Source organism: Cygnus olor, chromosome 1 (assembly GCF_009769625.2).
Source record: "Cygnus olor isolate bCygOlo1 chromosome 1, bCygOlo1.pri.v2, whole genome shotgun sequence".
In the NCBI taxonomy this organism is placed as follows: Eukaryota; Metazoa; Chordata; class Aves; order Anseriformes; family Anatidae; genus Cygnus; species Cygnus olor.
In genome coordinates this window covers 200,447,434-200,474,970 of record NC_049169.1, presented here as the reverse complement: position 1 = coordinate 200,474,970, position 27,537 = coordinate 200,447,434, and the positions used below count along the sequence as shown (strand labels likewise).

At 38.5% G+C, this 27,537-nt stretch overlaps 1 protein-coding gene across 3 annotated transcripts in view; it reads right to left on the bottom strand.

The window, feature by feature from the left end:
- GRM5 (glutamate metabotropic receptor 5) overlaps positions 1 to 27,537 on the bottom strand; it is a 288,413-nt gene that overhangs the window by 25,143 nt on the left and 235,733 nt on the right. For all 3 annotated transcript variants that reach the window (XM_040544290.1, XM_040544291.1, XM_040544292.1), the window contains 4 exons: positions 26,587 to 26,833; positions 20,576 to 20,744; positions 16,615 to 16,741; positions 4,397 to 5,336 (listed from right to left, as the gene is read on the bottom strand). In XM_040544290.1, coding sequence (XP_040400224.1) covers positions 4,397 to 5,336; positions 16,615 to 16,741; positions 20,576 to 20,744; positions 26,587 to 26,833 — 1,483 coding nt within the window. The remainder of the gene's footprint in view (positions 1 to 4,396; positions 5,337 to 16,614; positions 16,742 to 20,575; positions 20,745 to 26,586; positions 26,834 to 27,537) is intronic.

Here is a 27,537-nt window from a genome sequence, read left to right as displayed (position 1 = left end):
GATGATTCTTTTCTTTTGAGTGATCATATCCAGCTGCCTGGATAACAGATCAGAAGTAATGCTCAGTCCTTTGCTTAAAATAACAGTCAGATATAATAGAAGAAATCTGAGTGACACTGACACTGTCACAGGGAGAATGGTCAAGTGGCAATTAAAAAAAATTCCTGCAGCACCTTAATTTATTTCTTCTGTCTCTCAATGTTACTGCAAAAAAATAAATAAAAGGGGAGGAACATGAATTAAGGCTCTAATCTTCAAGCAGAGAGCATTACCTTGCGATTACAGTGGTGTTTTCTGAACGTCTTCTTTCAGAGGTTCCCGCTTCACTGCCTGAATAGCTTCACTCTCTGTGTCCAGGTCATGGCTTGATCTACAGAAGGATTCCAGGTTCCTCTTGTCTTTCCCTTAACATGTTACAGGCTGCAGCAGTTCAGAATTTGATGCTCAAGTGACTGAGCAGCTCCTGAAGGTGTTTTGGAGACCTCCAGCAGAAATTAAGGGCAGGAAACACTGTGTCATCCACAACCAATAGTGGGAGAATTCAAGAGGAGGGGCATGGGCTGCACCGTGAAGACTTTGGAGTAATTTGAAGGGCACATCAAAGAATATTGGTAAGATTAGAAAGAATGTCATGTGTGGGAGAGACAGAGTGTTTATGTGTGTTTTTAACACTTCACTGGTTTCTCAGAACAGGCAATTACCTACCTTAAAAGAAAGAAAACTTGTCCTTTTGCAGGTGGAGGGAGATGTGTGTGTGTTTAAAGGGACAGCATAAGCTTGGAAAATGAAAATTCTGTGGTGTGGGTCATTTAACAACATGTTCCTAAAGAAACAAACACCTACAATGGTTAAACTGATGTGTGCAATTTAGGGCTAAAATATTAGAAATGTAAAAGGAGCACTGGAACATCTGCTTTATGTCCCAGGCCAAATTAATGTAACTGAGACCTTGTGGTGTGTAGCCCTTCCTAGAAATACCATAGTATCAGCTCTTGTAGGAGAAATATACAGTCCTTATCTTACCAGGATATGGAGTTACTTGAATCGAGGGGAGGATGAGCCAGCCTGTATTTCAGACAAAGAGCTGTGTAGCATATGTGATAACAATTCCTGGGACCATAAGGTAAGATTTTTTCTCAAATTATTTATGGTCTTCCTAGTCCCCATGAAATTGACTGATAACTGGAAGCAGGAAGTCCAGATGCTTCTCTGTACAGGTTGTGTGGCTTTCACTCCAGCTATGTGGTGTTCAGGATGCTTCTTTGTGGTGTCACTTCTACTAATGTCCACTGTGGTAGCCTTGGTTTGAAATGATGGTAGAATATATTTTGCTGAGTACTGCTGATTCATAATAGCCTACATGAAATAGTTTTCATTTCACTGGGTAAAGAACACTTTACCCTGCCCCTTTACAGACTTCGTTTGTGAAGATACATTCCAACACAAAGCCACAATTTGTCTAAGTTTCTTAATTGAAGAGCACCCCATGCAAAAAGTCTTTTAGTACTGTAACAGATGCATTGCTTTATTTAGGCAAAAACAGCCTTGTTATCTGTCATCTCGCAGCTGATGTAAGAGCTCTGAATGGAGCCTTGGCATTATCTGTTTGACAATGATTTGATGCCATACTACACTGCTATAAATTAGTGTCAAGAAGCAAAATGCTAATGATAGGGGCCCCTCTCTGCACTGGTGATTTAAATAGCATGTTTCTTTAAAATTCAACACTGACTCACTCTCTTTTAAATAAACCCCCTCCATGTTATTTAAATAATACGTAGCTCTACTGCATATTTCCTTTGATTCTAAAAACTTCATTGTTTACCTGAAAAACTATCCAAACAACCTTTTGAACACTGTGTTGAATAACACTGTGAAACATATTAATTTGTGTACTTAAAAAAATAAAAATATTTGAATATTAGGAAAACAGTTGGACTCTAGTTGTTCATGCTCTACAGTGAGCAGAATTGAGGCTGAAAGTGGCTTTCTGTTCTTTCTTGGAGATGATATCAAACATAGGTGAAGTCCTGAACAGCATTTAAATTTTTTTTCAGTACATTTCAGGACTCTGTTTCATTTTCTTTCATGCAAGTAAAGAGGCCTTGATTAGAGAATTTCTCATAATTGATGGAATCAGTTTGCTCTTGGATTCCCAAATCCTTCAGGCACATAATGGCTAAGCACTGATAAACTCATTGATACCATCATAGTTTAACCAGCTGAGGATTCAGACACATGCATTTAGAAGTGTCTCCTTTGTTGCAGTTTCAAGTGTTGATGAGCACTGCTGATGGCATGAAAGCTTTTCTCCAAGTTTTAACTGAAACGTTCTAGTTTTTTATATCTAGGTAAATATGCCAATATATCAACCTTGTGCTTCTTCATTCTTAAACACATACATCAGACACACTCAGTGCTCTTCAGAACTGAAGTCATTTCCAAGACGGTGCTAATGAAAAAGAAATCACTACCAATTACAATCTATTATGTTTTACTAATAACTCTCTACTACGGGTATTATCTACACATTGAAGCATATAAAGAAATGGAAACAGAGTCCTCAAAAAGAAGAAAATACATGTTGTCTTTAAGGGTATTTAGTAGCAAGTTACATTCCTTACTCATCAGAATAGAACAAAGATTTTAGAGCGATATCTTTTAAAACTGAGTCTTAATAGATGACAAACAAATCCTTCCCAAGCCTAAGATCTTCCCGTCATCTAAAACTTCATCTTGCCCAGGATAAAAAAGTTGTGAGATGGCAAACAAGCTCTGCAGATAAAGTGAGGGAAAATAATAATGACCCCAAAGAGCAAGAAGGCCCTCCTGTTGAGGATATATTATGAAGAATGTCTCTTTCAGCCAGGTTATAGGACTTCTGGCCTGAATTTCTTAGGTCATTCATGTATACAAAAAGAGGCTGTAGAGAGGGGTAACCATCACTTAAGCTGGTACAGAATTTATCATTTTGAAACAGCACCTTAATCTGCACCTGGAAATGAACTGGAAGATAACACTGTTTACAGATCATAAGCATTAAATATCTTGTAAAAAACTGATCATTTCTGTACCAATTAAAAGTCACTGAAAGACAATCATGAGTAATGTTCTGGCAGAAACAAATCATCATTTGGCATAATCTGCCCTCTGGGTGTTAATATTAAAATCCTCCCTTGGGTCTGAACTGTGGTTCACACAAAAATTGAAGCATAAATTGCCCTTGTCCCATGACAAGTCCCGTTGTGAAAAATGGCATGTCTGGAAACATTCATATTATCAATCCTAAAATCCATGTATATTTTACTGAGGAAGGAAATACAGCTACCTGTCACTTCTAGGCAAGATATATATGGTTGAGGAATGACAAGACTGTTTTCCTGCTCTGTCATTCATATAGGCCGAATTCCTAGTTTAAGTTAACAATTAAATAACTCCAAATCATCCCCATACCACCCATATCAAAAGTGAAAGGAATAAAAAGATTAAAATGAACCACCAGGATGGTTACACTCCAGTGTATTATGTCTATGAGGCTATACAATATTTCCACTCAAGAATTCTCCTTTTTCTTTGGTGTTCACTCAATGCAGTTTATATACACTGAACATACAAGCTGTCTTCATGACCACTGAATTCAGATAATTTCTTAGGAAGAAACAAGAAATATCTATCAGGGGAGTATCTGGTTAATGTCAGGAAGGGTAGCAAGAGTGGGGCCTGTGAACTTCTGAATTTGATGGAGTTAGGAAAATGAGTATCGAAAAAGGTATCAAGATAGATAAAGAAGAGAAGATAGGTAAGGACAAAAAGAAAAGTCAGCAAGAGATGGTAGAAGAAAGGAAAATCAAGGGAATAGGAAAGTAAAGGCATAACAGAAGAGTCATACGAAACAAGTCCTCAGATGCCTGAGAGTAGCTCACGATGCCACTTGTGTTGACTACTCCACCTTGATTGTGTAGCATTAGCAGCAACCCTATTTTTTTCCTGCTGTGACTAGAGGAAAAATACCGTGCTATGCAATTCATTCAAGTGAAGGAGATTGCAAATGAGTGCTTAAGGACAAGGCAATTAGTTATATTCTCTTTTTTTTTTTTTTTTTTTTTAGCTCCTAAGATCTTGTTTCCTTCCCTGCAACAAGTGTACAGTTGATACAGACCATGTTTCCATCAATGTAATTGTTTGCCCATTGCTCTCTGTCCAGCTTTTGTACAGTGTTTTGACTAAATCAGACCTTGGAGCTGTTACAGATGTGGGAGAGAGGTCTTGTTCTTCTCCCAATGCAGAGGCAAACATAATTAATATATGTCCCTTTGTCTTTTCGCTATTTGTATTATTAATTAACTCTCAGAAGAACATAATTAATTCCCCACACTCACACAGTAGCAAACTTTACCTAAGGGTTTCACCAGATGATCCCCTTCTTTTCCACAGGTTCACCAGGCTGCTTGACCGGCTTGCAGCCGAAGATGACTTTCCATCCCCTACGTGCATGCGGACCACAGTTGATGTGGTGAATGCGCTGCGTACGTTCCTTTCAGGCTTAGCAAGGATGATATAGACCTTGGGCACAAACATACAGCCAAGGGCCACCGTGGCACTCAGACTCACTGAGAAACACATGGTGATAATCTTGTAGTTGCTTCCAAAATATATTGGCACAAAAGCCAGCCAAATGATGCAGGTGGTATACATTGTAAAGGCAATATACTTTGCTTCGTTGAAATTAGCTGGGACATTTCTTGTCTTAAACGCATAAAAGGTGCAACTCAAAATTAATAATCCATTATATCCAAGGGGAGTTACAACACCCAAGTTGGTGGTGTTACAAATCAGGTAGACCTCCCGGATGCTTGGGTAATCATGCATTATATCAGGTGGCTCCATTATAAAGAGGGCAACAATTATGCCTAATTGTATACATATCAAAATAAATGCAATAACCAGTTGGGCACAGGCACTCATGAACCTAGGTTTCTTTGTACAAATTTTCTTCTTGCTGCCAGCCAGGATTCTTGCAATGCGGTTGGTCTTAGTTACTAGAGCAGAATAACTCATAGCTGGGGAGAGACCTATGCCAATTCGTTGAAGATAACAGTAAATCTGTTGAGGTTTTGCGATGAGACAGAAAGTGCACAAGTAACCCAAGCAGATGCCAGCTAGAATGATATAGCAAAGTTCTCGGCTGGATGATTTGACCACTGGAGTATCACGGTACATTATGAATATAGCTGTAACAAACAAGGTGGCCAGCAGACCCAGGCATGCAAAAACAACTGCTGCAATTGGTTCAGGATCACCCCATCTGAGATACTGGACTGGGATGAGGTCACAACCTACAGAAAAGAAAAAGAAAAAAAAAAAAAAAAAAGGTAAATTGAGGTGTGTAGGTCTGAGATTCTTTAATGATAAAGCTACAGATTCTTCTGATATTTCTATTCTTTTTCTCTTTCAGGAATTTGCCTTTCTAATAAAAGTAGGTTAAGATTTTGTTGATAATAATGGCAATATTTTTCAGTGATAGCTTATTTCAGTAACAAAGTTTATCTGTTTGAAGCCTAACACAGTGATTGAAAAAATGACCAAACTGATTAGGAGAAGTCATAAGATCACAGAATCATAGAATGGTTTGGGTTGGAAGGGACCTTAAATATCATGTAATTGATCTGTCCTGTCCCATGGGCAGGGACACCTCCCACCAGACCAGGTTGCACAAAGTGCATCCAGTCTGGCCTTGAGCACTTCCAGGGATGGGACATCCACAGCTTCTCTGGGCAACCTGTGCCTCACAATCCTCGTAAAATTTCTTCTTCATATCTAATCTAAATCTACCCTCTTTTAGCTTAAAGCCATTCCCCCTTGTCCTATCACTACACTCCCTGACAAAGAGTCCCTCCCCAGCTTTCCTGTAGGCCCACTTTAGGCACTGGAAGGCTACAAAGAGGTCTCCCCAGAGCCTTCTCTTCTCCAGGCTGAACAACACCAACTTCCTCAGCCTGTCTTTATAAGAGAGGCTCCAGTCCTCTCATCATCCTTATGGCCCTCCTCTGGACTTGCTCTAATACTTCCATGTCCTTCTTGTGCTGGGGGCCCAGAGCTGAACTCAGGGCTCCAGGTGGGATCTCACAAAAACAGAGCAGAGGGGGACAATCCACGTCTCTCCAATTTAGAGAGAAGCATATCATGGGGGACAGCGTCAAATATTTTGCACAAGTTCAGATAGATTATGTCAGTTGCTCTTCCCTTATCCACCAATGCTTTAACCCCATCACAGAATTCCACCAGATTTGTCAGGCATAATCTGCCCTTAGTGAATCCATGTTGGCTGTCACTGATCGCCTTCTTTTTTTCCATGTGCCTTAGCAGAGTTTCCAGGAGAATCTACACCCTGATTTTGCCAGGCACAGAGGTGAGACTGACTGGCCTGTAGTTCCCTGGGTCTTCCTTTTTCCCCTTTTTAAAAATGGCATGACTTCCAGTCAGTGAGAAGTGCATTGGACTGCCGCATATCTGAAATATGACAGACAGTGGCTTAGCACCTACATCCATCAGTTCCCTCAGGACCCATGGATGTATCTCATAAGGTCCCATGGACTTGTTCATGTTCAGGTTCTTTAGAAGGTCTCAAACCTGATCTTCTCTTACAGTGGGATGTTCATCATTCTTCCAGTACCTGCCTTTGCCTTCTGGGATTTGGCTATGTGGCTAGAGCGCTTACTGGTGAAGACTGAGGTTAAAGTCACCTCAGCCTTCTTCATATCCCAGGTAGCCAGTGTCCTTCTGGAGAGGGCCCACAATTTCCATTGTCTTCCTTTTATCACCAGTATGTACCTACCTACAGAAGCCATCTAGAGATGTTTAAGCCTGGAGAAGTCATCTCTAATCACAGTGGAATTTTCCCTTTAAATTATTTTAAATATAGTAATTTATGAACAAATTTCAATATCAGATTTCATTTATTTGATGTAAAATGTTTCAGAATTGTCTGTATACTATATACCCTTTAAGAACCAGACGTCAATCATATTAATTATAACATATTCTAACTGAATTATATTGGTGCTCGTTTAATGATTATGCAGAGATTCTACTTGTCAAGAAAAAGAGAGTATTTCTTTCTCAGATATGATACCTTTTCCCCAGCCAACCTTTTCTTGGATTAAAAATGCAGATGATATGTAATTTGGGATGTCCCACTATGCTCATTTCTTTACACGTCATTCATGTTTTTGAGACTTTTGAGGAATTAGTTCCCTCATATAATTCACGAAATTAAACTGGTTTTAGATTCAAAGTTGAACTAAAACTTGCAGTGATTTCTAAGGACATTTATTTTTTAGTTTATGCACAGCTTTTAATAAGTCATTCTTTGTGCATACCATAGGCAACAAGCTTTTCATTCTGCAGTGCATATATCAATGGACAGCAATAAAAACTCGCAGAATATTTGTTGTTGATCAGCCTCCTCTGCCTCTCCTTTTCTTTTGCACTGTAAAGCCTGTATGGCTCTGGAAGCCAAAAGGAATAAGGAGAGGACCTTGCTGCTCTGGGACGCAACTTCCTGATGATAGTAGACACACGAGTACTACCAGCCAGGGCGGGACTGATGGAAGAAGATGCTGGAGAGAAGGAAATGCAACTAAAAGCTTTAATTTTCCCCTATACTTGTATTTAGTTTGACTAACCTTGATTGCAAATTATAAATGACTTCACAATTTAGGACTTAAACAATCAGATTGCTTGCTGTTGGCTGGGTTAGACAGAAAGGGGTCTCAGGGTGGATGGTGGTAAGGGACTTTTTCCCCATGGGGAAGGAGTGCTGGGCACTCACCTGTCTATTCTCAGCAGTGAGGGTACTCTGGACGTCAACCAGTCCAAATTAATTAGGGAGTCTGGGACCTCCATATCTTGCTGATCAGGAGTAAATGTAGGCATCATTTTTTGGGGGGATTTTCTACATGACAGAAGTCTAGTCCTTGCCTTTTCTTTTCAGTGGAGCTTAAAGTATTTTCAAGGCTGTAACTGATATTCTTAATGGTAAAAATATTTCCATGAAAATGATATTAATTAATATTACAATTAGATCTTCTGTCATTTCATTATTTCCATATTCTATATTTCTATACAATTAAGGTTATGAAAAATATAAGCAACCAAAATATACTGGTGTAATCAATAGATTTTGTGGCAACAGTAGAAGGCAAATAATTCTGTATTCCTGCAGAAACATCAAGAGAATTGAGGTAACTAAATCTTTGACATTACTGCAGTTAAAGGATACACATTTGCAGTCAATCCAGAGTAACAAAATTTTGCTCTTAGTTACTGAAAGCAGATTAATTTGCCATTTGTATTTTAACTACTTTGGTGTGAAAAGCTTTCTGTTGCAATAATAAAGTTATTGCTATGTCTTAATGTAACAAAGACATTTAGATTTTCATGAAACACTCCCATGAGCATTCATTGAAAATACCTATTTGACTCCTTTTGGTTTTAAAGGGTTTACTTATATAGAGTGAGGGAGACAACAGGGTATTTCATTCTGACCTCATCAAGATTAATGTAGCACAGGAATGGCATCATTAAAATTATTTTATACCAGTGGGAGAAGGGTGAATACCAGAAAGCATACCCTGGTGTGTGAAGATATACCCCATGTGGGTTCTTCCACAAGTTTTATGAATGTGACTTCTAAATCCATCTCCAGATTCACCAAAATTTAATAAATGTTTTGGAGAAACAATTTGTTACTAGCTTCTAATGCTACTATAGATTCTTGGATAAGAAATTTGAAGAGAAAACATTTTTACCTGACAACTGGCCTTTACATGCAGACAATGATATAGAATCTGACTTTTGCACAGTTTCTAACGTTGCAACAGAGGTGAAACATAGCCTAGAATTTTTCAATGTTTTCAGACTATTTCATGCCTTCCTTGCTTTATTACCCTTTTACATTCGCTTAATAAAATACCTGAGAAAAGAGATGAAAACTTTTTTTTTTTTTTTCTACATCACTTGGTGTATTTAGCAAGGGGAAAAGGGGAATGTTAAACTATGCAATGATTTATTCTTCAATTAAGATTTAAGAACTGGATATTCTTTATAAAAGAATGATTGGTGTGGTTTTCATATAACAGTTTTGCAGCTAATCATTTCTAACAGCACTTTGCAGAAAGTGGCAACTGGATCAAGTAAAAGACATATGGGAAAACAGCACTGTCACTGTTCAGGTCAGGCTGATGACCAACATAATACCAAGGTAAATGATGAAAAATACTAACAAAAGAGCTCACTGATATCCCCTAAATAAGTGTATACTCAATGATCATTTGGAAAAGATTCTGCTCCACAGCCCAGCTCTTACACTTCATCAACATCTCCAAGCACCTGGAAAGTCTTCTCTCCTTGCTGGCTCATAAACTGCAGTTGGAACAGAGCCAGCAGCCCAGTCTTGTGGTCTGCAGTGTACTAAGGTAATCTTTCACTTCTGGAAAGGCAGTTAGGAGCCAGTCCAATTTGGAGCAGGTGTAGAGCTGTTGTACTCTGTGCTCAGGAGTGTTCTGCTTCTGGGACCAGAGCCCCAGTAAAATTGACATAAAACTATCCCTATGTTTCTCTAGCCAGAGACATAGCCAGTGGGAGCAAGGTACTAGACATCCATGTGAATAGCAAGAGAAGCAGATATAAAATGTCAGAGTCCTATTTGACACACTAGGGAAAGGTTTTCTAAAAGGAGCATAAAAACAAACAAACAAATAAATAAATAAATAACAGATAAGGAAGATTTTCTTGGGTGGGAAAAAAATAAATAAAAAAATAATAAAATAATCTGTTATTCCAGAAGAATATCTAGTTTCTTTAAGGTTCGGCTAAGTTGTGTCATAAATAAGATGAGAGCCCTTGAAGGCTTGACCACCGTCATAGGTCTGTTAGTGTCTTCTGCTCTCCCTGTAGAGCTAAACTTATCACTTACTTCTGATCTTTCATATTGCTTTAAAATTAGTTCATCTGGGATAAGAGTTCACAAATGTGAGGCATTGTAGTATTGTCCCCATTTTCTGTGGATTTGGTCATGACACTGTTTTAATTTGTTATTACAGCCTCAACACCTAAGAGATTTTACTGTGTCTTCACCATCCATAAACCTGTGTTATTTTAGCACTGAAAATAACTTTAGCAGTAGGCAATATAAAATATATAATTAAACTAGTTCTAAAGGTAAGCATCACAGACTAAGGCTTGTGAATAGGATACATCCTGCAAAGTGAAAGGAATTCAGTGAAATCCCTTAAATCAATGTTATGAACTAAAGTTTACTGACTCTGCACATGGAGAGGAAAAATGAGCAGCAAATTCTGCTGTTTTGTATATTTTTCAGTGGTTTAAAGCATCCTGGACAGTGAGTAAAACACCTTAACATAATACTTGTTTTTTTTCCTTGCTTTTCACAGATTCTTTCATGAATATTAGGAGTTCAAATGTAGTGTAAAAGATTCTCCACATAGGGCTGGCTTAGCACACATTATTTAAAGCATATTGATGCCATGCTATGCTGAGAGGGGACATTTTTAACATTTCATTACTAACTTCTGGTGGCTTTAGCTTTAGTAATTTGAAATATTAAAATCAATAGCTGTTTGTCTTGTTCTGGTGGGACTTCTCATAGTTGCTAAAACAGGAGAGCATGTAGAGGTGACCAAGTGTTGGCTAGGACCTGCTGCAGGTCCTAGGTTGGCACATTTACTGAAACTATCCATGGGTTTGTGTGGTCAATGGGTGAGGCTGAGAACTGAGCACGTGTCCCTTCTGCATCCTCAGCAGAGTAGGAGCTGGGACCTGTCACATCCTAAACTGCAACAGCTGGGGCCTCTGCATCTCAGAAGGTTTATTTTCAAGCAAGTCAACTATAATGATTTAGCTCTGCATTCTAGCAAAAGGCAAGGCCATGAATAGTTAAAGTTTCTCTGCTACCACATGAGGAATGATTCCTTAATAACAAATGTGCAGAGTGACTTGATCAACTGATGAATTGCAACAATTTGGTACATCCATATGTTAGCTCTAATGTTTTTATTTAAATTTCACCCCCCAAAAATGCTGTCTTCATGAGTTTTAAATGTTTTGTTCAGAATATGTCATGATCAGCAAACTTTCCATAATGTAAGGAACAATTACAAGTGGATCCTTCTGGCTTTCTTGACAAGTCCCCCTTCATCCAGCCCAGGAACCTCTAAGAGCTGTTCATTGAGCTCAACATTCTTGAACCAGCTCACATTGGCATGAAGTGCTGTGTGGCTCATGCTAGATACTTGGAATTTAAATAGACTAAAATCTAAAATCCTCATCTTACCTGAAACAAGAAACTGAGGGAAGAGAAGTCCACAAGTCCAATAACAAGGGAAGTGAGAAAATGACAGACAGAGATCCTGGTCATAATATTGCCATCTGAACACTTAACTCATCCTCATCTGCTTTTTCCCAACAGGCTGATGTGAAAAGGAATTATGGAAATGGCTACATTTCATTTGGAATAAAAAGGAAAAGGAAAGGCAGGACGTGGAAGATCAGGACGAAAATTTGATTTTAACTCTGCTGATGTGTATCTATAATGCTGAAATCAACCTGACAAAACATAGTGTCTTTTCTCTACCCTCTGTCTGAATTATAGCCTTAGTAATTATGATCAAAAGCAGGATCTTAATAATGTTTCAGCAGAAAAATCAATGTCAGCACAGGCTAAATTGTGTTCTGCCTTATGCTCACAACTGTCAGACAATTGCTGAAATTACCAATGGTTATAACTTTATTACAAGCTGTGGTAGAAGAAAGCCATTTTACAGCAACAAGCAGTTACTTTGGGAAAATATTTCAGGCACGGATATGAATGTTATTTTTCATTCAGGTTCCAGACTTATGAGACATCCAGGCTTCAGACCCCCCCACATCACAGCCCAGATGGGCAGGTTTCAGGAAGAACCAGCCAACCCCTGCAAGGATGTGCCATATTTCAATACTGAATATTGCCCCTGCCCTCAGCCCCATGGGCGGTGTGCACCAGGGCTCCTGGAGCTCCTGGAGCTACCTGTTTTCTGCTGATCTCACTGACAGCACAAGCAATGCCTGCAGGATGAGGGAGCCATTCCGTTGCATTTCTCAGTGCAGACCAGTGCAAGCCTAGGCTTGGGAAAGAGCATGCTGTGAACAGGATACAGAACCAGTGTGTTCAGAGCCCACTGAAATGACTGTGTCACTTAGAGGTGGTGTCATTTTTTCAGTCCTTTCTGTTCAGGGATTGTTTGGATGCTCCAGTTCTTACCTGGCACTTTCAAATAGGAAGCTTAAATAATGCTGCTGTCCTGGGCGTATTGCATCTTATCAGGTGTAAGAATTTTTAGTGACTATAGCAAAATATATATTTGTGACTGTAATTTAACTACTAATACAATAATTTCACACAATAATTTTTGTGACTATAGCCTTATCCATGAATGTCAACGAAAACTTTTCAAGAACTGTAAAATACTTCAGCTCCTATGTTCATTTGAATCTAATTAAGAAAATCAAATAACCAGCATATTTGGAGTACACAAGGAGTGAGGAAAATGTCAATACAGCCTGAAGATAATCCAAATGTCACTTAATTAATATCATCTGCTTTCTTTATTATCCCTGAGGTTACTAGACAAAACTGTTTCTGTTATTGTTGTGTGTTGTCCCTGAATCACAGAAAGAGGGAATAATTGTCTCTTCCCTCCACTCCCAAATTCCCCTTAAAGCCGCCATTAAAACAATCACTAGAGATACCTGGTGCAAGATGTTCCTACAGCCATTGACAAAGCTATGGATTGCTGGTTTGCTTGTCTGGTCTTCCCAAGGTACCCCTTCTGAATGCAGAAGATCATGTCCTCAAAGTAAGCTGTTTTTCTTGGAGAACCAAAAAGCTGTCCTCATCAGACTACTGAAAAATTCGTTGCATTGAGGTTTGGACCAGAGATGTCAAGAAAATCCCTTAATTTACATCTAAATACACCTAGCATTCATTTCTTTTCCTTCTGCTCTGAAAGTAACACCATGAAGTACTATGAGAAAGAGTGGAGAAGTGGGTATATAATTCTGGATGTCAAACCATGAGATTCTCCTGCTATAATTGAATATGCCTCAGCCACACTAGTTGACTCCTGTGTGAAGTAGAGACTCCTGTCACGTATGGGTGTTTTTAACACAATGCATGAGGAAGAAAGGGAACTACAGTAGATTGAAAAATACATCTTGACACTAAGGCAGGAAGAAGAAATGGACTTGGATTTCATTTTGAGATGGTATACGTAGACTGGGGAGAAAAGGAAAAAAGAATTATTAAGTCTGTGTTCAAGGCAGAGCCTGCTCCCTGGGGAACGTTTTGTGCACAAGGGATGAGAAAAACATTTAAGAGGAAATAAAATATTGGCAGCTAAACATTGTCTTTCTAGCCTCAGCTTCTCTTCTAGATGGAGATATTTTCCAGTAACTGATTTAATCAAGAGAAACTCTTCCTCCCACTTGTCTTTCCCTTTGGACTTGCTAAGCCTTATTGTACTTGAGATCTCACAGCTCTTTTTCTGTTCTGAGAATAACTTTGTTTTCCTACACATATTGCATCCCTTCTGTCTTCTCCCCTCCTGCATCTGAATTCTGATATTCCACAGGTGGCTGAAAAAACAACACTAAACTCTGTTCCTTTCTGTGTGCAACATCCTAGCCATTACACATTTTATATATTGATGTTGGTGGCACAAAAGTGATGCTGGCCATTGAACACAAGAAAGATGAAGTAATGTTTTGTTGTGTGAGCCAAGAAAGCATTCCAAAAATGTTTTTATCTAAGTTTAGATCTCTGGCAGACAGTGAGGTGCTGTGCCACATTGAAAGCCTTCTCAGTTGCATGGATGATATATTTACTGGAGATGCAAAACCAGGACTCTCATATGAAAGTGACAGTGCAAGGAAGACTTACTCCAATGAGCTTTTTATGTGTAGCCTTGTTGAGCTAACCTTACCTAAGATATGGCTTTATTTGGCAGAAAAGAGGCATGGACTGCTGCAGTATCAGACGTAGGGACATTTCAAGGAGACTGGTGTATGCTTTGTAAAAATAACAGGAAATTTCCTAACTAGAATACAAAATACACCTCCCTCTCCTCACTTTTGATTCACATGTATTACTAAATTTTATGCTGTAAACAAGGTTAGACTGAGAGGCAGTTTCTTTACAAGCTGCAAAAGTTGGGGCTATAAATATGATCATAAAAATATACAGCTCAATATATTGTATGGATAAACTGGGAATAGAATTTTTAAAATCTGTTTTTGATACAAGGCTAAATAAGACCAGATCCAGCCATAATGTGAATAGTAATTTAGATGGGAACTACAGAGCCATGAAGCTATGATGATATGATGGGTGTCCTGTTACCAGGAATGCATACAGCAGTACTCGTGGAAGCCTAGCGGGGTTCAGTGTCCAAATACTGTCTGCTGAATTTGTTCCTGGCTGAAGAGCAAGGGCTAGATCTGCTGAGGAGCATTGCTTGGCACTGATGTCCAAGAGGTTGTTTTATTTGTGCATATCAGCTTTGGTCCCTGTAAAGGCATAAAATGCATGTCTAAAGCCAGATGAATGGTTTTCAAAATGTAGCAGCACATGTATTATATGAAGCAGTTGGCTTGACTAAAGATATCTACTTTCCTTTAAAATAATCAGAGCTAGGTAGAAAACTGTTGATTCATCCCACAGGGACTTTCAAAGTGCCACCCTCTCCTGCTCTTCCATCCTGAGGGCAAAGTAATATCTTCAAAAGATAAATCCTCCCACAAGCCCAGACTAATGCCTTGGCTGAGGCCAAGACCTGAGTGCCCTAGGGAACCAGGAGAAAGCATTGAACCCCAAGGCTACCCTGGTGGCTGTTCTCTTCACTTTGCCTTATGCACAGTTCATAAAGGCTAATTACCCCAAATTCTCTGAGTCAACGGGCAGTTCCCATCACCCATGTTTCAGAACTGGACCCTCTGCTGATCAGATTAAGCACTTAGAGCTTTTCCTCCTAACCTAGTTAGCAGCTGCTGATCCAGTTGATCTACTTTGGGTAAAAATTCAGGTGCTCATTGAAACAAACATGTGATCTGGGGTCTGCCACATGTCAGACAAGAGCCCTGGTGTTTGAAGAGTTGACTGTTTGCAATAGTTGACCTTCATAAGTTGACCAGGCTTGCCTAGGCCTGGTCCCTGCAACGATGAGTCTTGGATTCTGATGGATGGCCTAGCTAGAATGTGAACCTGAGCTTACACCATGCCCTGTGTAGTCTGCACTGGGGGAGAGGGTCACATGGGTCAGTGCTTTTTTCTCCTTTTTTACCATTCCCATGACATAAGAAAGCTTTCCCTGATGTGAGAAGGATTATCTGTGTGATTGCCAAGGGCTCAGGAAGGCAGGGCTTTGGGAGCAGGGCTGGAGGAGAGCTTACAAATCTATTTTATTGATATTTCACTTTTCTTACTTCAAAATTTTTTCTCAAAGGAAGTTTCATATTTGAAATTTTCTGATAAATCCCCTATCAGTTTCATGACTAAATGATATTTTTGCAGTAATTAGGTATCCTAGCTTGTATTACCACAATGTAATATTCCATACCAGGGAATCATTTTAATTAACTTCATTGATAAAAATCTATCTATAGGCCAAACCTTGCTTGACTTTCTTTCACTTACATAAATTCATCCAGCAGTGTTTTTCCTTTTGTCTTCCTTCTCTTTCATCTCATTTATTCCTTCCCTCGTCCATAGAAATAAGTAAACCAAGTCTGCGAGCTTCTCTGGAAAAAGCCTGTCTCTTCTCCCTATGTATAGTCTGTCACAATGAAAACTTGATCCCTGAACAGCATTTTGAAGTGTCTGTGTGCTCTAAGTGTCTGCATACTCAAATTCTGCTTTTTAATTATAAAGAAGAAGGACTGTGGGATACAAGTGTTACAGCGATTTTGCCTCTGACGTAAGCAAACTGGCATTCTGCAAGAGCATAGAGATCTACACCATGGAAAGGAGAACATGAATATTATATTTTAGCAGACTCCATGGTGAACAAAGGACTGTTGCAAACCTAAGTCTGTTTGGAGCACTCATGCTGACAGAAGCAGTAATTGCAACTACTAGTTCAGAGTAGAAAGGAGATATTACACAACTCTTTTGTGCCTTCTTGGGAAGAAAATAAAACCATCTAAAATCTGATCTCCCTTAATAACTTTTCCAGTGATGACTCATTTTTTCTACCTGTTTGACGAAGCTCATGATTTACATCACCTGTTTGGTGTTAGGACAGCTTTGAATTCAAAACAAGGATTAGATTTTTTATTTCTAGATCCAGTAATTCATGTCTTTAGAGAGCAGCTCAATTAAATGAAAGACTCCTGGATCTTGAGGCAAGATGACAAATACCAGTCTTAATTCAAATTTCAGTTTTATCCCTTGGTTCAATCTGATTGAAACAGTCCTCATACTCACATATATGGCTTTTGTTTCTTCAGCTTAACAGATGAACATTTTGATTGACAACATAAGCACACCCATAACCTATTTACCTGTAAGTTCATCGTTGGGCCAGGAGCCGAGCTGGCAGGCTTTGCATGTGTATTCATCAAAGACATATTCATTCTCTTTACAAGGGGTGCAGGTCCAACAGCAACTGACTTCTCCTTTACGGATCACCTGAGACAAAAATCAACATTTGGTTTAGCAACACAAATATACTTTCGTGCTACCCCTGTTGCTAATTTGATTTCATTTTTTTTTTATTTTTTGAGAGATTTTTTTTTAAATTTTATTTTAAAGATAACTCCTTTTCATGATATGTTTGCTTATCCAAAACCATGACCCAAGTTCTCAGTTTTCATACCATGTACGTACCAGTAGAAAAAAAACATCAACTGAACAAAAGTATAGATGGGGTTACAGAACCACAACCTGTGATTTTTCCCTCTCTTTGAAGAAAATAAGTAAAATTCAAAATTTCATAGATGTCGATGTGCAAACAGAAACCAATGCATGATACTCAAGACGTATAACTCACTCCATTGTGGTCAATACAGGGAATCATGTCAGCAACATTATTTAACAGAATCACAGAATGGTTGAGGTTGGAAGGGCTCTCTGGAGGCTATCTGGTCCAACTTGTCCTGCTCAGGCAGGTATACCCAGAGCAGGTGGCCCAGGACTTCAAAAGCCCATGGGGTTTTCCAAGGGGGGAGACTCCACAAACCTCTGGACAACCTGTGCCAGTGCTCTGTCATCCCCACAGAACACAAATGTTTCTTTATGTCTTGTGTTCTTGTCTGTACCCATTGCCTCTTGTCCTGCCACTGGGCACCACTGAGAAGAGTTTGAGCGTTCATTACCCAAAGATTTTTGGGTGGTTATTTTTCATCCAGTTGTGAGTAATTTGCTAAAACAGATTTTTTCCAAACATTAAACTGAGCATCCTCTTCCAGAATCATTTAGATTACTGCATTTGTAATTAACATTTAGGAGTGAGAATATTATCTTCATCCATTTTAACATCTGACCTGATTTCTCGTTTTATAATTTGCTACCAAATGATATTGCATACTCATGATTGAGATGCAGATTTTTCAAGATCCTTATTTATCATCTCTGGGCATTGAAAACATCTGTGCTTCTTGTCAATATGTCTTTCTTTTGAAAGAAAAGTATTCCCAGTCTCTCTGTTCTTTCCAAACAATTTATAAACAAATAGTTCCAATTATAGCATAAGAAGTAGGTTGACTTACATTTTGGGTGGCTGGTTTTTTAATGATTAATTTAGAAGGGGACTTCAAAACCAAATGTCTTTTTATAACAATTTCAATAAATGAAATACAAAGGAGTGTAACCGAAAAGGACTGTATTGCTCATATTGCTTTTTACAATGCAGCAGTGAAAAAACGTTTAATTTGCATCTCTTCATCAGCAACATGAGGACTTGAAAACTACAATTTGGGGTTTTGTTTTTAAAACTGTAGAGCATGAAAAGAGGTAAAAATCACCTGAATAGCTAAACTTGGAGAAAAGCCGCAAGAGCATAAATGATTTGTTCTATAAGGGTTTAGACTACAGCTACTTGCAAAGCAGCATATCGGTCCTCCAGAAAAATTCACATCTTTGGATTTGTTCTAGTTCAAAATGAAAGAAAAAGCCAAAAACATGATTTTTTAAAATATATTGTGTTCAGGAAAATAAATTTTCAGAAAACTTGTACTAATTTTTAGACATATTTTGGTAAATTATGCATTATAAAAATCATCATTTTACACCATCTGATACACTCAAGAAAGTGAAATGTCAAAATAGAAACCATAGGGTATTATTAAAACAATTTAATCAAAACAATTCATTTACAGTTTTCTATTAAACTTTTCAACAAACCAACTTCTTCTTGAATTTCTTCTAAAAGACTTAGAATTTGACAAGTCTGACAGAAAACTAGTACACTGAGTATTTTTTTCCCAGCACTAACTGTGATTATGTATCTTTCTCTAGGAATTAAAAAAATTGTTCTCAACCACTCAGAATCATGTCAGATATTTTGTATATAATCATTTAGCCAACTACTTCTTCATCCTTTTATTGGTAATTTCTTGAACATTTTTGTGTGAACACTTTTAACAATAAAACAATCTTTTCTGTCCCTTAAGAAAAATAAAAATACAAAAAAAAATATTTCACCCTCTTCTTCTCATTGTCTAATTCTTTGAACCTGTACTTATTCGAATAATTGTATGTCTTTGCATTATTTCAAATGTATAGAGTTAGGTTGTGTTTGGATTTTATCCTGTCTTGCAGATGGATATACCAAATACTGCTGAGTAAGAGCATATTATTGCACGAAACTTTCAAATTCCTCCATAATAACTCGGTCCCACAAGATTCTGTAAGAAAACCACCATGGAGTTACTCAAGGTCAAGCTTTCCCCATCATCTGTGAAAGCCATAAAGATAAAGGACTGTAACATAAACTTTGAGATTTATAGTCAACAGCGTAAAGCAGAGAATAAAGAAAACTTCAGATACTGGACTTCAAGTATATGTATAAGTGTGTGATGAGCTGCCTTGACAGGGAAGAATCCTCCTGGGAGTTTCCTTGAAAGCATAAGCAGAAGGTGGAAGGAACCTTAATGAAGGTTAATGAAGACACTTCCCATCAACTGAGCTGTGGAAACATTGTAGAGGATCTCAGAGCCATCCTGTTCTGAAATAATATCTGTTTGTCCATATCTATCCTCTCAAATATGTCTTTGTAGCTGGAGCAGGCTAGCATGCTGTAAAACTATGATTAATTACTGTGGGTGTAATTCATCCCACTTTCCTTTATGTGTCTGCTGAAAGTGTGTTCTTATCTGAACCAACTGTCCCAGCTGGACAGTGAAAAGAAATAAGTGCTTCTATATCAAGATTCATCTTATCTATTTTTAAATCCTAACTGAGAATGAGAGGACTCCTGATCTTGAAAAATCTACGTATTTCCGCTGACTATAAAGAAAGTTTGAAAATCTCATATAACTTTATATGCATGCACTGGAGACACATGCATTTAATCTGATGAAACTCGTTTACTGACTGCCAAAGACCAGCTAGTGAATAAATCATGGTAACTGTCCTAAAACTGTACAAGACTGAGAAGAGTTTCACCCTCTGTGTTGCAGAGCATGGTCAGCCTCCCATCAGCCCCTGCTCATCTTCCAGTGAAATGTCAGAAATTAAAATTGCCTTCCCCCCCCGCCCCCAGTCTTAGCCACACTGTTGTCCCTACTCATCCCTTCAGTCCATTAATTTTCTTGTAAATGTCTGCAAGGTAAGCCAAGGACTTGCAGCATTTTTAGATCATTAGTGTCACGGGATGCTCAAGAATAACAGAGTACCATTAATATATGACAGATTTGTGCACCCCTACTCCTTACACCAACAAGGAAAGGGAGGAAGGAAAAATCTAAAACCTAAGGAAGAAAGGAAATGATAAAACAGGTATGATTAAAAAAAAAAAAAAAGTTACTAAAATTTACTTACTTTTGCTGTAGTTCTAAGTAGCAGTAGTTACTGATGTTCTCTGAAGATACCACAGATTCAAGGTCTGAGTAATAATGTCCCAGTTTAGGTGCCTATGTCTAGCACTGAATTAGTAGCAATTATTATTTATGAATTACCTGCAATTGTACTGACAAATCCCAGTCAGGGATTTGCACTCTGCTGAATCAGATATTAATAAAATACTAAACAAAATAAAAGAAAATAAAACAAAAAAGCAAAACCTGCTCTAAAGCATTTGGAATAAAAGTGTAAAAAAGGTAACAGTTCATAGATATAGGAGTACAAGAAAATAGCAATTCATGAAAACAGTGAGATGACTATGATCCGAGTAAAAACCATATACATAAGTTTGTACACTTTAATTAAGATAGATGATACTGTCTCCATGCAAGAGTCAGGAAAATCTTGTTTTCAAATTTCATGGCTATGCATACAACTGAAATAAATGAAGAAAATATTTACCTTTATCTGGCCTTTTTCACAGGGTTCACTGCACACAGATCTGATGATATTATTTTTCTCTGACCATATTTCATCATCATCCATTTTCAGCTCACCATTGTCCCAGCTGCCAACATTGATATAATCAAAGTAGTCTTTGCCCATTTTCTTAAAATTCATGATTTCGTATCTTTGGAAACACAAAGGGAAAATAAGCTGAGTTTAGGAGTGCATCATCTGATCTAGTGAGAGATGTCTCTGCCCATGGCAGGGGTGTTGGATTAGATGTTCTTTTAAAGGTGCATTCTAACCCAAACCATTCTCTGATTTTATGATCACAAAATGTTTCACGTTAAAGTAACACCATACAGTCAACATCAAGCTCATTAAAAGTAAATGAAAAATTTCCAGCATTATGCTTGTCCTTGAGGTTCTCCCTGTATATATATACACATATATTTTCTTTTCTGATTTCACCATCTTTCTTTTCCTTTGCATTTTAATTTGTTTTCTTCTGAGACCCTGAAAATTCACTGAACCCTCAGAGGCTAAACGACTGAGCTCTTTAGACTGTTTATTTTTTAAAGGAAAACAATGAAACAAGACAAGATTCACACTCTCTAACTTTAGGCATTGAAATGTACTAAGTAGGGAACCTCAGCTATTCTAGGTCCCTTTTATAGCAGATGCAGAGAAATCTAAACACATGATGGTGATTCCCAATACCAAATGCTCCTCACTGTCTGCAAGTGCCCATTTAGCTGTTGAGATTAAGCCAGGTAAGTGAGATAGAAGCAATCTAGACCTGCAGAATGAAAAGACTTCGACTGCATAATGCAATTTGGTGTGATACCTGGAGAGGTATCAGGCATCATCCATCAGGCACAGACTCCAGGACTCTGGGACTTGCTGGAGTCTTCAGGGAGACCCGACCAAGAGGCACTGCTTCCTTATTTCTTTTTTTCTTTCACTGCATTGTAGCATCAAATGCTATTATCATCCATCCACACAACCCACTTCACGTTTAAATACCTCAGTGATCAGAACATGTTTAATTCCTCATAGAATACAGTATGGAAGGGAAAGACTATTCATACCTGAGTTCTAGGCTGCTTCTGGGTAAGACCTTTTTGACCTTTATTAACACAAGTGTTAACAGTACAGCCAAAGCTGATCCCAGTGTTCAGGTTCACATTTCTCCATCTCCCTCTTCCTCTTACTTTCTTATTAGCTCCCACAGGGTCCTAAAGAAAGTCTGTGGAGCAGCCTAGGATTCACCAGCCTCCTACTAACATGCTGAACACCAGGCCACCTTTCTGCCGTACAGGTCAGTTCTTTTGGCACTTATTTGTAATTCATGCTTAGACAGTTGGGCAGTTCCTGAAGTAATGACGTTATCTGTTCTTTACTTCCTTTTCAGTGAATTCTGCAGTAATCACACTAAGCAACATTATATTCACTGATGAAAAATAAACAAACAATATAGACAGAAAATGAATATGAATGCCATCATAGGCCTATAAAACCTGGCTGAATCATAAGCGAGGAGCCTATGTTTTCCTGGCAGCAGGCAAAAAAATTAGTCCCCAGGAGAAAGCGTATTGACTGAGCTGGATTAAAAGTGATATTGTCAGAGTACACATTATGAAGCCCAATGTACAGATAATGAAAAGAACCAACCCATTAAATCATACAGTCTCTTAAATAAGGTACTGAAGGATCTCTTATAAGTTTTGAGGTAACGGTTTTGAGGCTGGCAAGCAGTAATCATGCTATAACATCAATATTTTTCCCAGGCTGACATAGTGCATATATACAGTAAAACTCTTCTGAGTAAAACTCTTCTTCTTCTCCATCCATGGATCTTAGAATGCTTTAAACAAAGAGATAAAGTCCAACTGCCTCAGTGGAGAAACTATGTGAGGGAGTCAATGCCAAAGTCACACACAGGTCAGGACCAGGACTGCAAGCAACCTGTGAAAGAAAATGGAAGTGGAGCCTGACCAAATGGGTGATATGTTGTTACCCATATCATGAGAGTTTTGAATCTTTCCAAAACAAGAAGAAATGAAAGATAACACAGCTAGGAAGAAAAAAATATGATTATCCTAGATTTAGAGTATCTTACTTTCCATCCTGTACAAAGAAGTGTCCGCAGCCTTGAGACTCAGCTACTTTGTGAAAGTTAGAGAAGTGAATACCAAGCTGACACAAATTAATTTATTTCAGATAATGCATACACAAACCCAAATAAACAGGTTGATTTTATACATTTAAAAAACTTTTTTTTTTTTTTCCTGAGGTTCACAGACACAGTTTGTTCAAGGATAAACAGACTAACTCAAAAGTTAGCCCAAAATCCCTTGTGGGGTCTTTATTCAGCATTGGCAGGACATCAAAACACTCCTCTGAGGGTTGCGTTGTTAAAGCTGTCAATTCAGAGTTTTATGGGCAGATGAACAAAAGTACTGCCAATGCTCATCAGACCACAGGAACTAAAATAATTATCCCTCCACTAGCAGCAAAGTAGTTCCATGCATATATCCCAGGGGGAATACTGGAAAGAAACCTGACAAATTAAATAAACCTATTGCCTCAATGTGTAGTGTCTCTCACAAGACCTCTGACGAGAACAGTGCTGGTGGACTGATAGTAATAGCCAGACTCAGGAAGTCCATTTCTACAGTGGAAGTTCATGAATCACTGGTTCCCTGGATCTTTCTTGAGTTACCGCAGGGACAGTTTATCACTTTAGGACAGGAGAGACCAGATGGTGCAATAACACATTTCCAGCAGTACCCTAATTGCAGTGCAAAACACTTGTTTCAAATCAGAAGTGCCACAAAGTTGCTGAGAATCCCTATCCTGTTGGTAGCAAAACCAAAGTATTAGCATCTTGTTTTTCTTGTCTTTTCTTGCCTTTTCAATTTTTTCTTTGGAATTTCCATAGTAGTTACATGTAGTTGTTATTTCCCCAAGAAATCATAGATGTTGCTTTTTTTGTTATTATTTTTTTTCCCATGCCTTCTATCCCTCCTAAAGCAAGCTCTCCACCAGACTATCTATCTGTTTAAGCTCAGCATATAGATAAAGGATTTTGGAATAGGGCCAGGACTGGAAGCATCTAGTGAGATTAATCATCTGATGTATAGTATCAAAACCCTTTTGCTATAAATTGAAATCCCAAGCTATCTAGGTCAGAAAGGCCTTTTATGTTGTGTTTCCCTGCTTAACACCAGCACCACAGTACAGCTGCAAGGATTTAAATTTCTGTTTAACAAAGTGAAGATGCAGATATCAACAAAAGTGAACAGGGTACATGAGTCATTCCAGTACAACTGCACCCTCTCCCAGCTGTTGCACATAGTATTTGACAGTGCTCAAATGACTAGAAACTACTGAAACCTGGGAATTAAAGATGGTGCTTACTACAAACCCTTCTTAAACACTAAACTGTAAATTTTTACTCAGTGTTGGCTAATTTAAGCACATAGTCTGGATTTAATCACATGATTTTAGGAGAAGAGGGAACAAAGACCCATATTTCTAAAATGACCAAGTTCTGAGTACATTTTTCCCCTCACACATTTAATTAGTTTGAGTAGACAGAGCACTACTGTATCTCACACACACGGAGGACCCATGCTCTACAGTGAAACACTGATGCTCTACAGTGCCTTGAGCAAATAACTATACACAATATGGTTCCTTCATCTTGTTCCTTAGAATTTAATATTGAATATAAAGAGACAAAAGACATTCAGTTAAATTCCTTGCAACAAATGGAGTTAGTGTTATTGTTAAGCATGCCTACATGAGGAAAAGGTAACAATAAAGGTCTCTTTGAAAAATGTAGATGTTGTCATTGGTGTATGGTGTTACATGTCATTTGTTTGCTGAAGTCTTCAGTCTTTCTGCAAGAAATGAGTGAAAAAGAGATAGGAATAAGGTAGGATGCAATCCACTGCATCCAAACATCACTAAATTCAAATGGGAATCTTTTAAGAAAAGTCTTTTTAAAACATTATATCAGAAAAATCCAGACTGAGCACTTTTCTTCAGAATTCAGCTACTGGTAAAAATAGAAATGTTTAATGGAAGACAGCCTTGCTCACCAAAACAGTGCTGAAAATAAATTTCCATCCAAATTTTTCCTGGATTTCTGCCAGTTTGTGTTTGAGTTCTCCTGCCAGCTCATGGTGCAGTTCCTTAGAGTTTGAGTACGAAGATTTCTGAAATATGTGTCTCCAGAGAACTAGTTAAAGCAGACTGTTTTGTAGGTGGCTGGCCTGCTGTCTTTTGGGGAAAATGCTGACATTACAGTTTTTCAAATAAAATGGGGAAAAAAAATCTGAAATTGCAGAAAACTTTTGAAATATTGCAATATTGTGACCAATAGAATTTCCTTTTCCTGCCCAACATTACACTGGAGTTAATGATTTTGTCTTAATTCACATTACTGGGAGAATACAGAATTTAAATAATGAATACACAGCATAAACAGTTTTCCCGCTAGTCATCTGTTTACATAGCGTCAGCACATAGATATTTAAAAATTTCCCAATAATGCAGACAGAAAGGGCTGCTTCAATCAAACTGGAATAAATGTAGTGAATGAGGCAGAAATCAATCCACTGAACTGTAAGGATAAATATATATACTTTGAATGCTATCATACTTGCTGTTCATCTTCTGACAGTTCAGTAGGCAGAAACCTAGGAAAAAAATCTCATTACTATTCTGAATATGCACTTCTATATGGACACTGCATGTATGTCATAAACAAACAAACAAACAAAACTCTCAGATATTTAAATTATCAACAAAATGAGCTTTGTTTAAATTCACTTTAGTTTATATCACCACAATATGAATTAATAGCTTAATCTGTTATGCAAGTGTTTGTTATGACTTTATTTGGAAGGTGATGAAGTAGTTGCGCCAGCAGTGTGCCCTGGCAGCCAGGACGGCCAACCGTATCCTGGGATGCATCAAGCATGGCGTTGCTAGTCGGTCAAGGGAAGTGATTGTCCCGCTCTACTCTGCGCTGGTGCGGCCTCACCCCCAGTACTGTGTGCAGTTCTGGGCACCACAGTACAAAAAGGACATTAAACTGTTGGAGAGTGTCCACAGGAGGGCGACGAAGATGGTGAAGGGCCTAGAGGGGAAGACATATGAGGAGCGGCTGAGGTCACTGGGCCTGTTCAGCCTGGAGAAGAGGAGGCTGAGGGGGGACCTCATCACAGTCTACAACTTCCTCACGAGGGGGAGTGGAGAGGCAGGTGACCTATTCTCCGTTATCACCAGTGACAGGACCCGTGGGAACGGTGTCAAGCTGAGGCACGGGAAGTTTAGGCTAGACATCAGGAAGAGGTTCTTCACCGAAAGGGTGGTTGCACATTGGAACAGGCTCCCCACTGAAGTAGTCACTGCACCAAGCCTGTCTGAATTTAAGAAGTGATTGGACTGTGCGCTTAGTCACATGGTCTAAACTTTTGGGCAGACCTGTGCGGTGCCAGGAATTGGACTTGATGATCCTTATGGGTCCCTTCCAACTCGGGATATTCTATGATTCTATGATTCTAGTTTGTAATTATTCAGATGGGAAAAAAATCCCAGATAAATCTATACAATGTGTTTTTTATAGTTTAGATTTCTTAATAAAGAAACTATATCCAGGTGATTATTCAAATAATGACTGCTTACCTCTTGAACACAGGTTTTTAAATACTCAAAGAGAGAGGGTAATGCTATGATGGCTGTCATGGTATATGAAAATAAAATTGAAAGTCTCGTGGTTTATTGTTCACATGGGAAGACTGTGTACCTGAAAACTCTTCTCCAACCATAATTTAGATATCATTAAAATTACTCATTAATGAAAAGAGTTATTTTGGAAAAATAAGCTCAGAAAGTATGAAAATATGAAAAATAAAGTGGGAGATCTTAGTTCTGATGTCAAGTGTGAATGCATCTGCTTTGTACAGTTAGCATATCTGGTATTTAAGTAGTTTGACAGATGTTAACATTACCTCCCCGGCGAGTCGCCATTCTCATCAAACAAGATCATGTCCCCAGAGACCCCAGTAAAGTTGGTCTTCATGAGGGACTCCAGGAGCTTCCGGCCATCAATGGGCTTCATGGCGTCGCAGAGGCCTACATAGCCTGGACACAGCGACAGCTGCATGTTGTGGAGGCCGTATGCCATTGAGTATATCGCATTGATTACAAAGCCCATCTTGGAGTCCTGAACGTGCTGTGTCCTCAGAGTCATCTGGCCTGTCGGGGAACATCAGAAAGCAGATGTTTAGTGCACACGGTTGAAATACAATCAGCTCCTTAGACATCTGTTGATGCTATTCATAGTGGAAAAAGTCTTCTTAAGCAGCTCATAGTGGATGCTGTTCTCAGTATGTGCACTGACCATTTTTTTTTTTTTTTTAAGAGGAAAAAAGGAACTAACGAACAGGTTCCCTTTATATGTTTTACTATCCAGCTGATGCCGTTCTCTGTGCAACTCCACAGCATCTTCAAAGCAACTTCAAAGCGTCTGTCACTAACTATAAATAAACCTTCTGTGATTCCAGGAACTTCTCCCAGACTTCAGAAATCTCTCTAAAGCCTCAGAAATCTTTTTGTGAATACTGGAGTTGGAAATGCTAACATGGGTTATATCCAGTAGTGGCCTGGAAGACAATACTTTTATTTCAGAGATATGGGAACCAATCCTGTGTGAACAAAGTGACTTGGCACAATTTCTTTACTGTATCAAAAGATTGCCACGCTAATAACTCTCCTATCTCTATGTCCTTTGCCCCTCTCCATTTGCAAAGTGAGGATAATGATGCAATGCAGATGAATGCATTAAAATGTCCATGAAGAGTTTGATGATGTGCTTAGTTGATGACTCTTAAGTGAGAGAATTGCTGTCTGCTTAAGACAGAATTGGTAACCATACTTTTTTGGCTTTTAATATATAATGT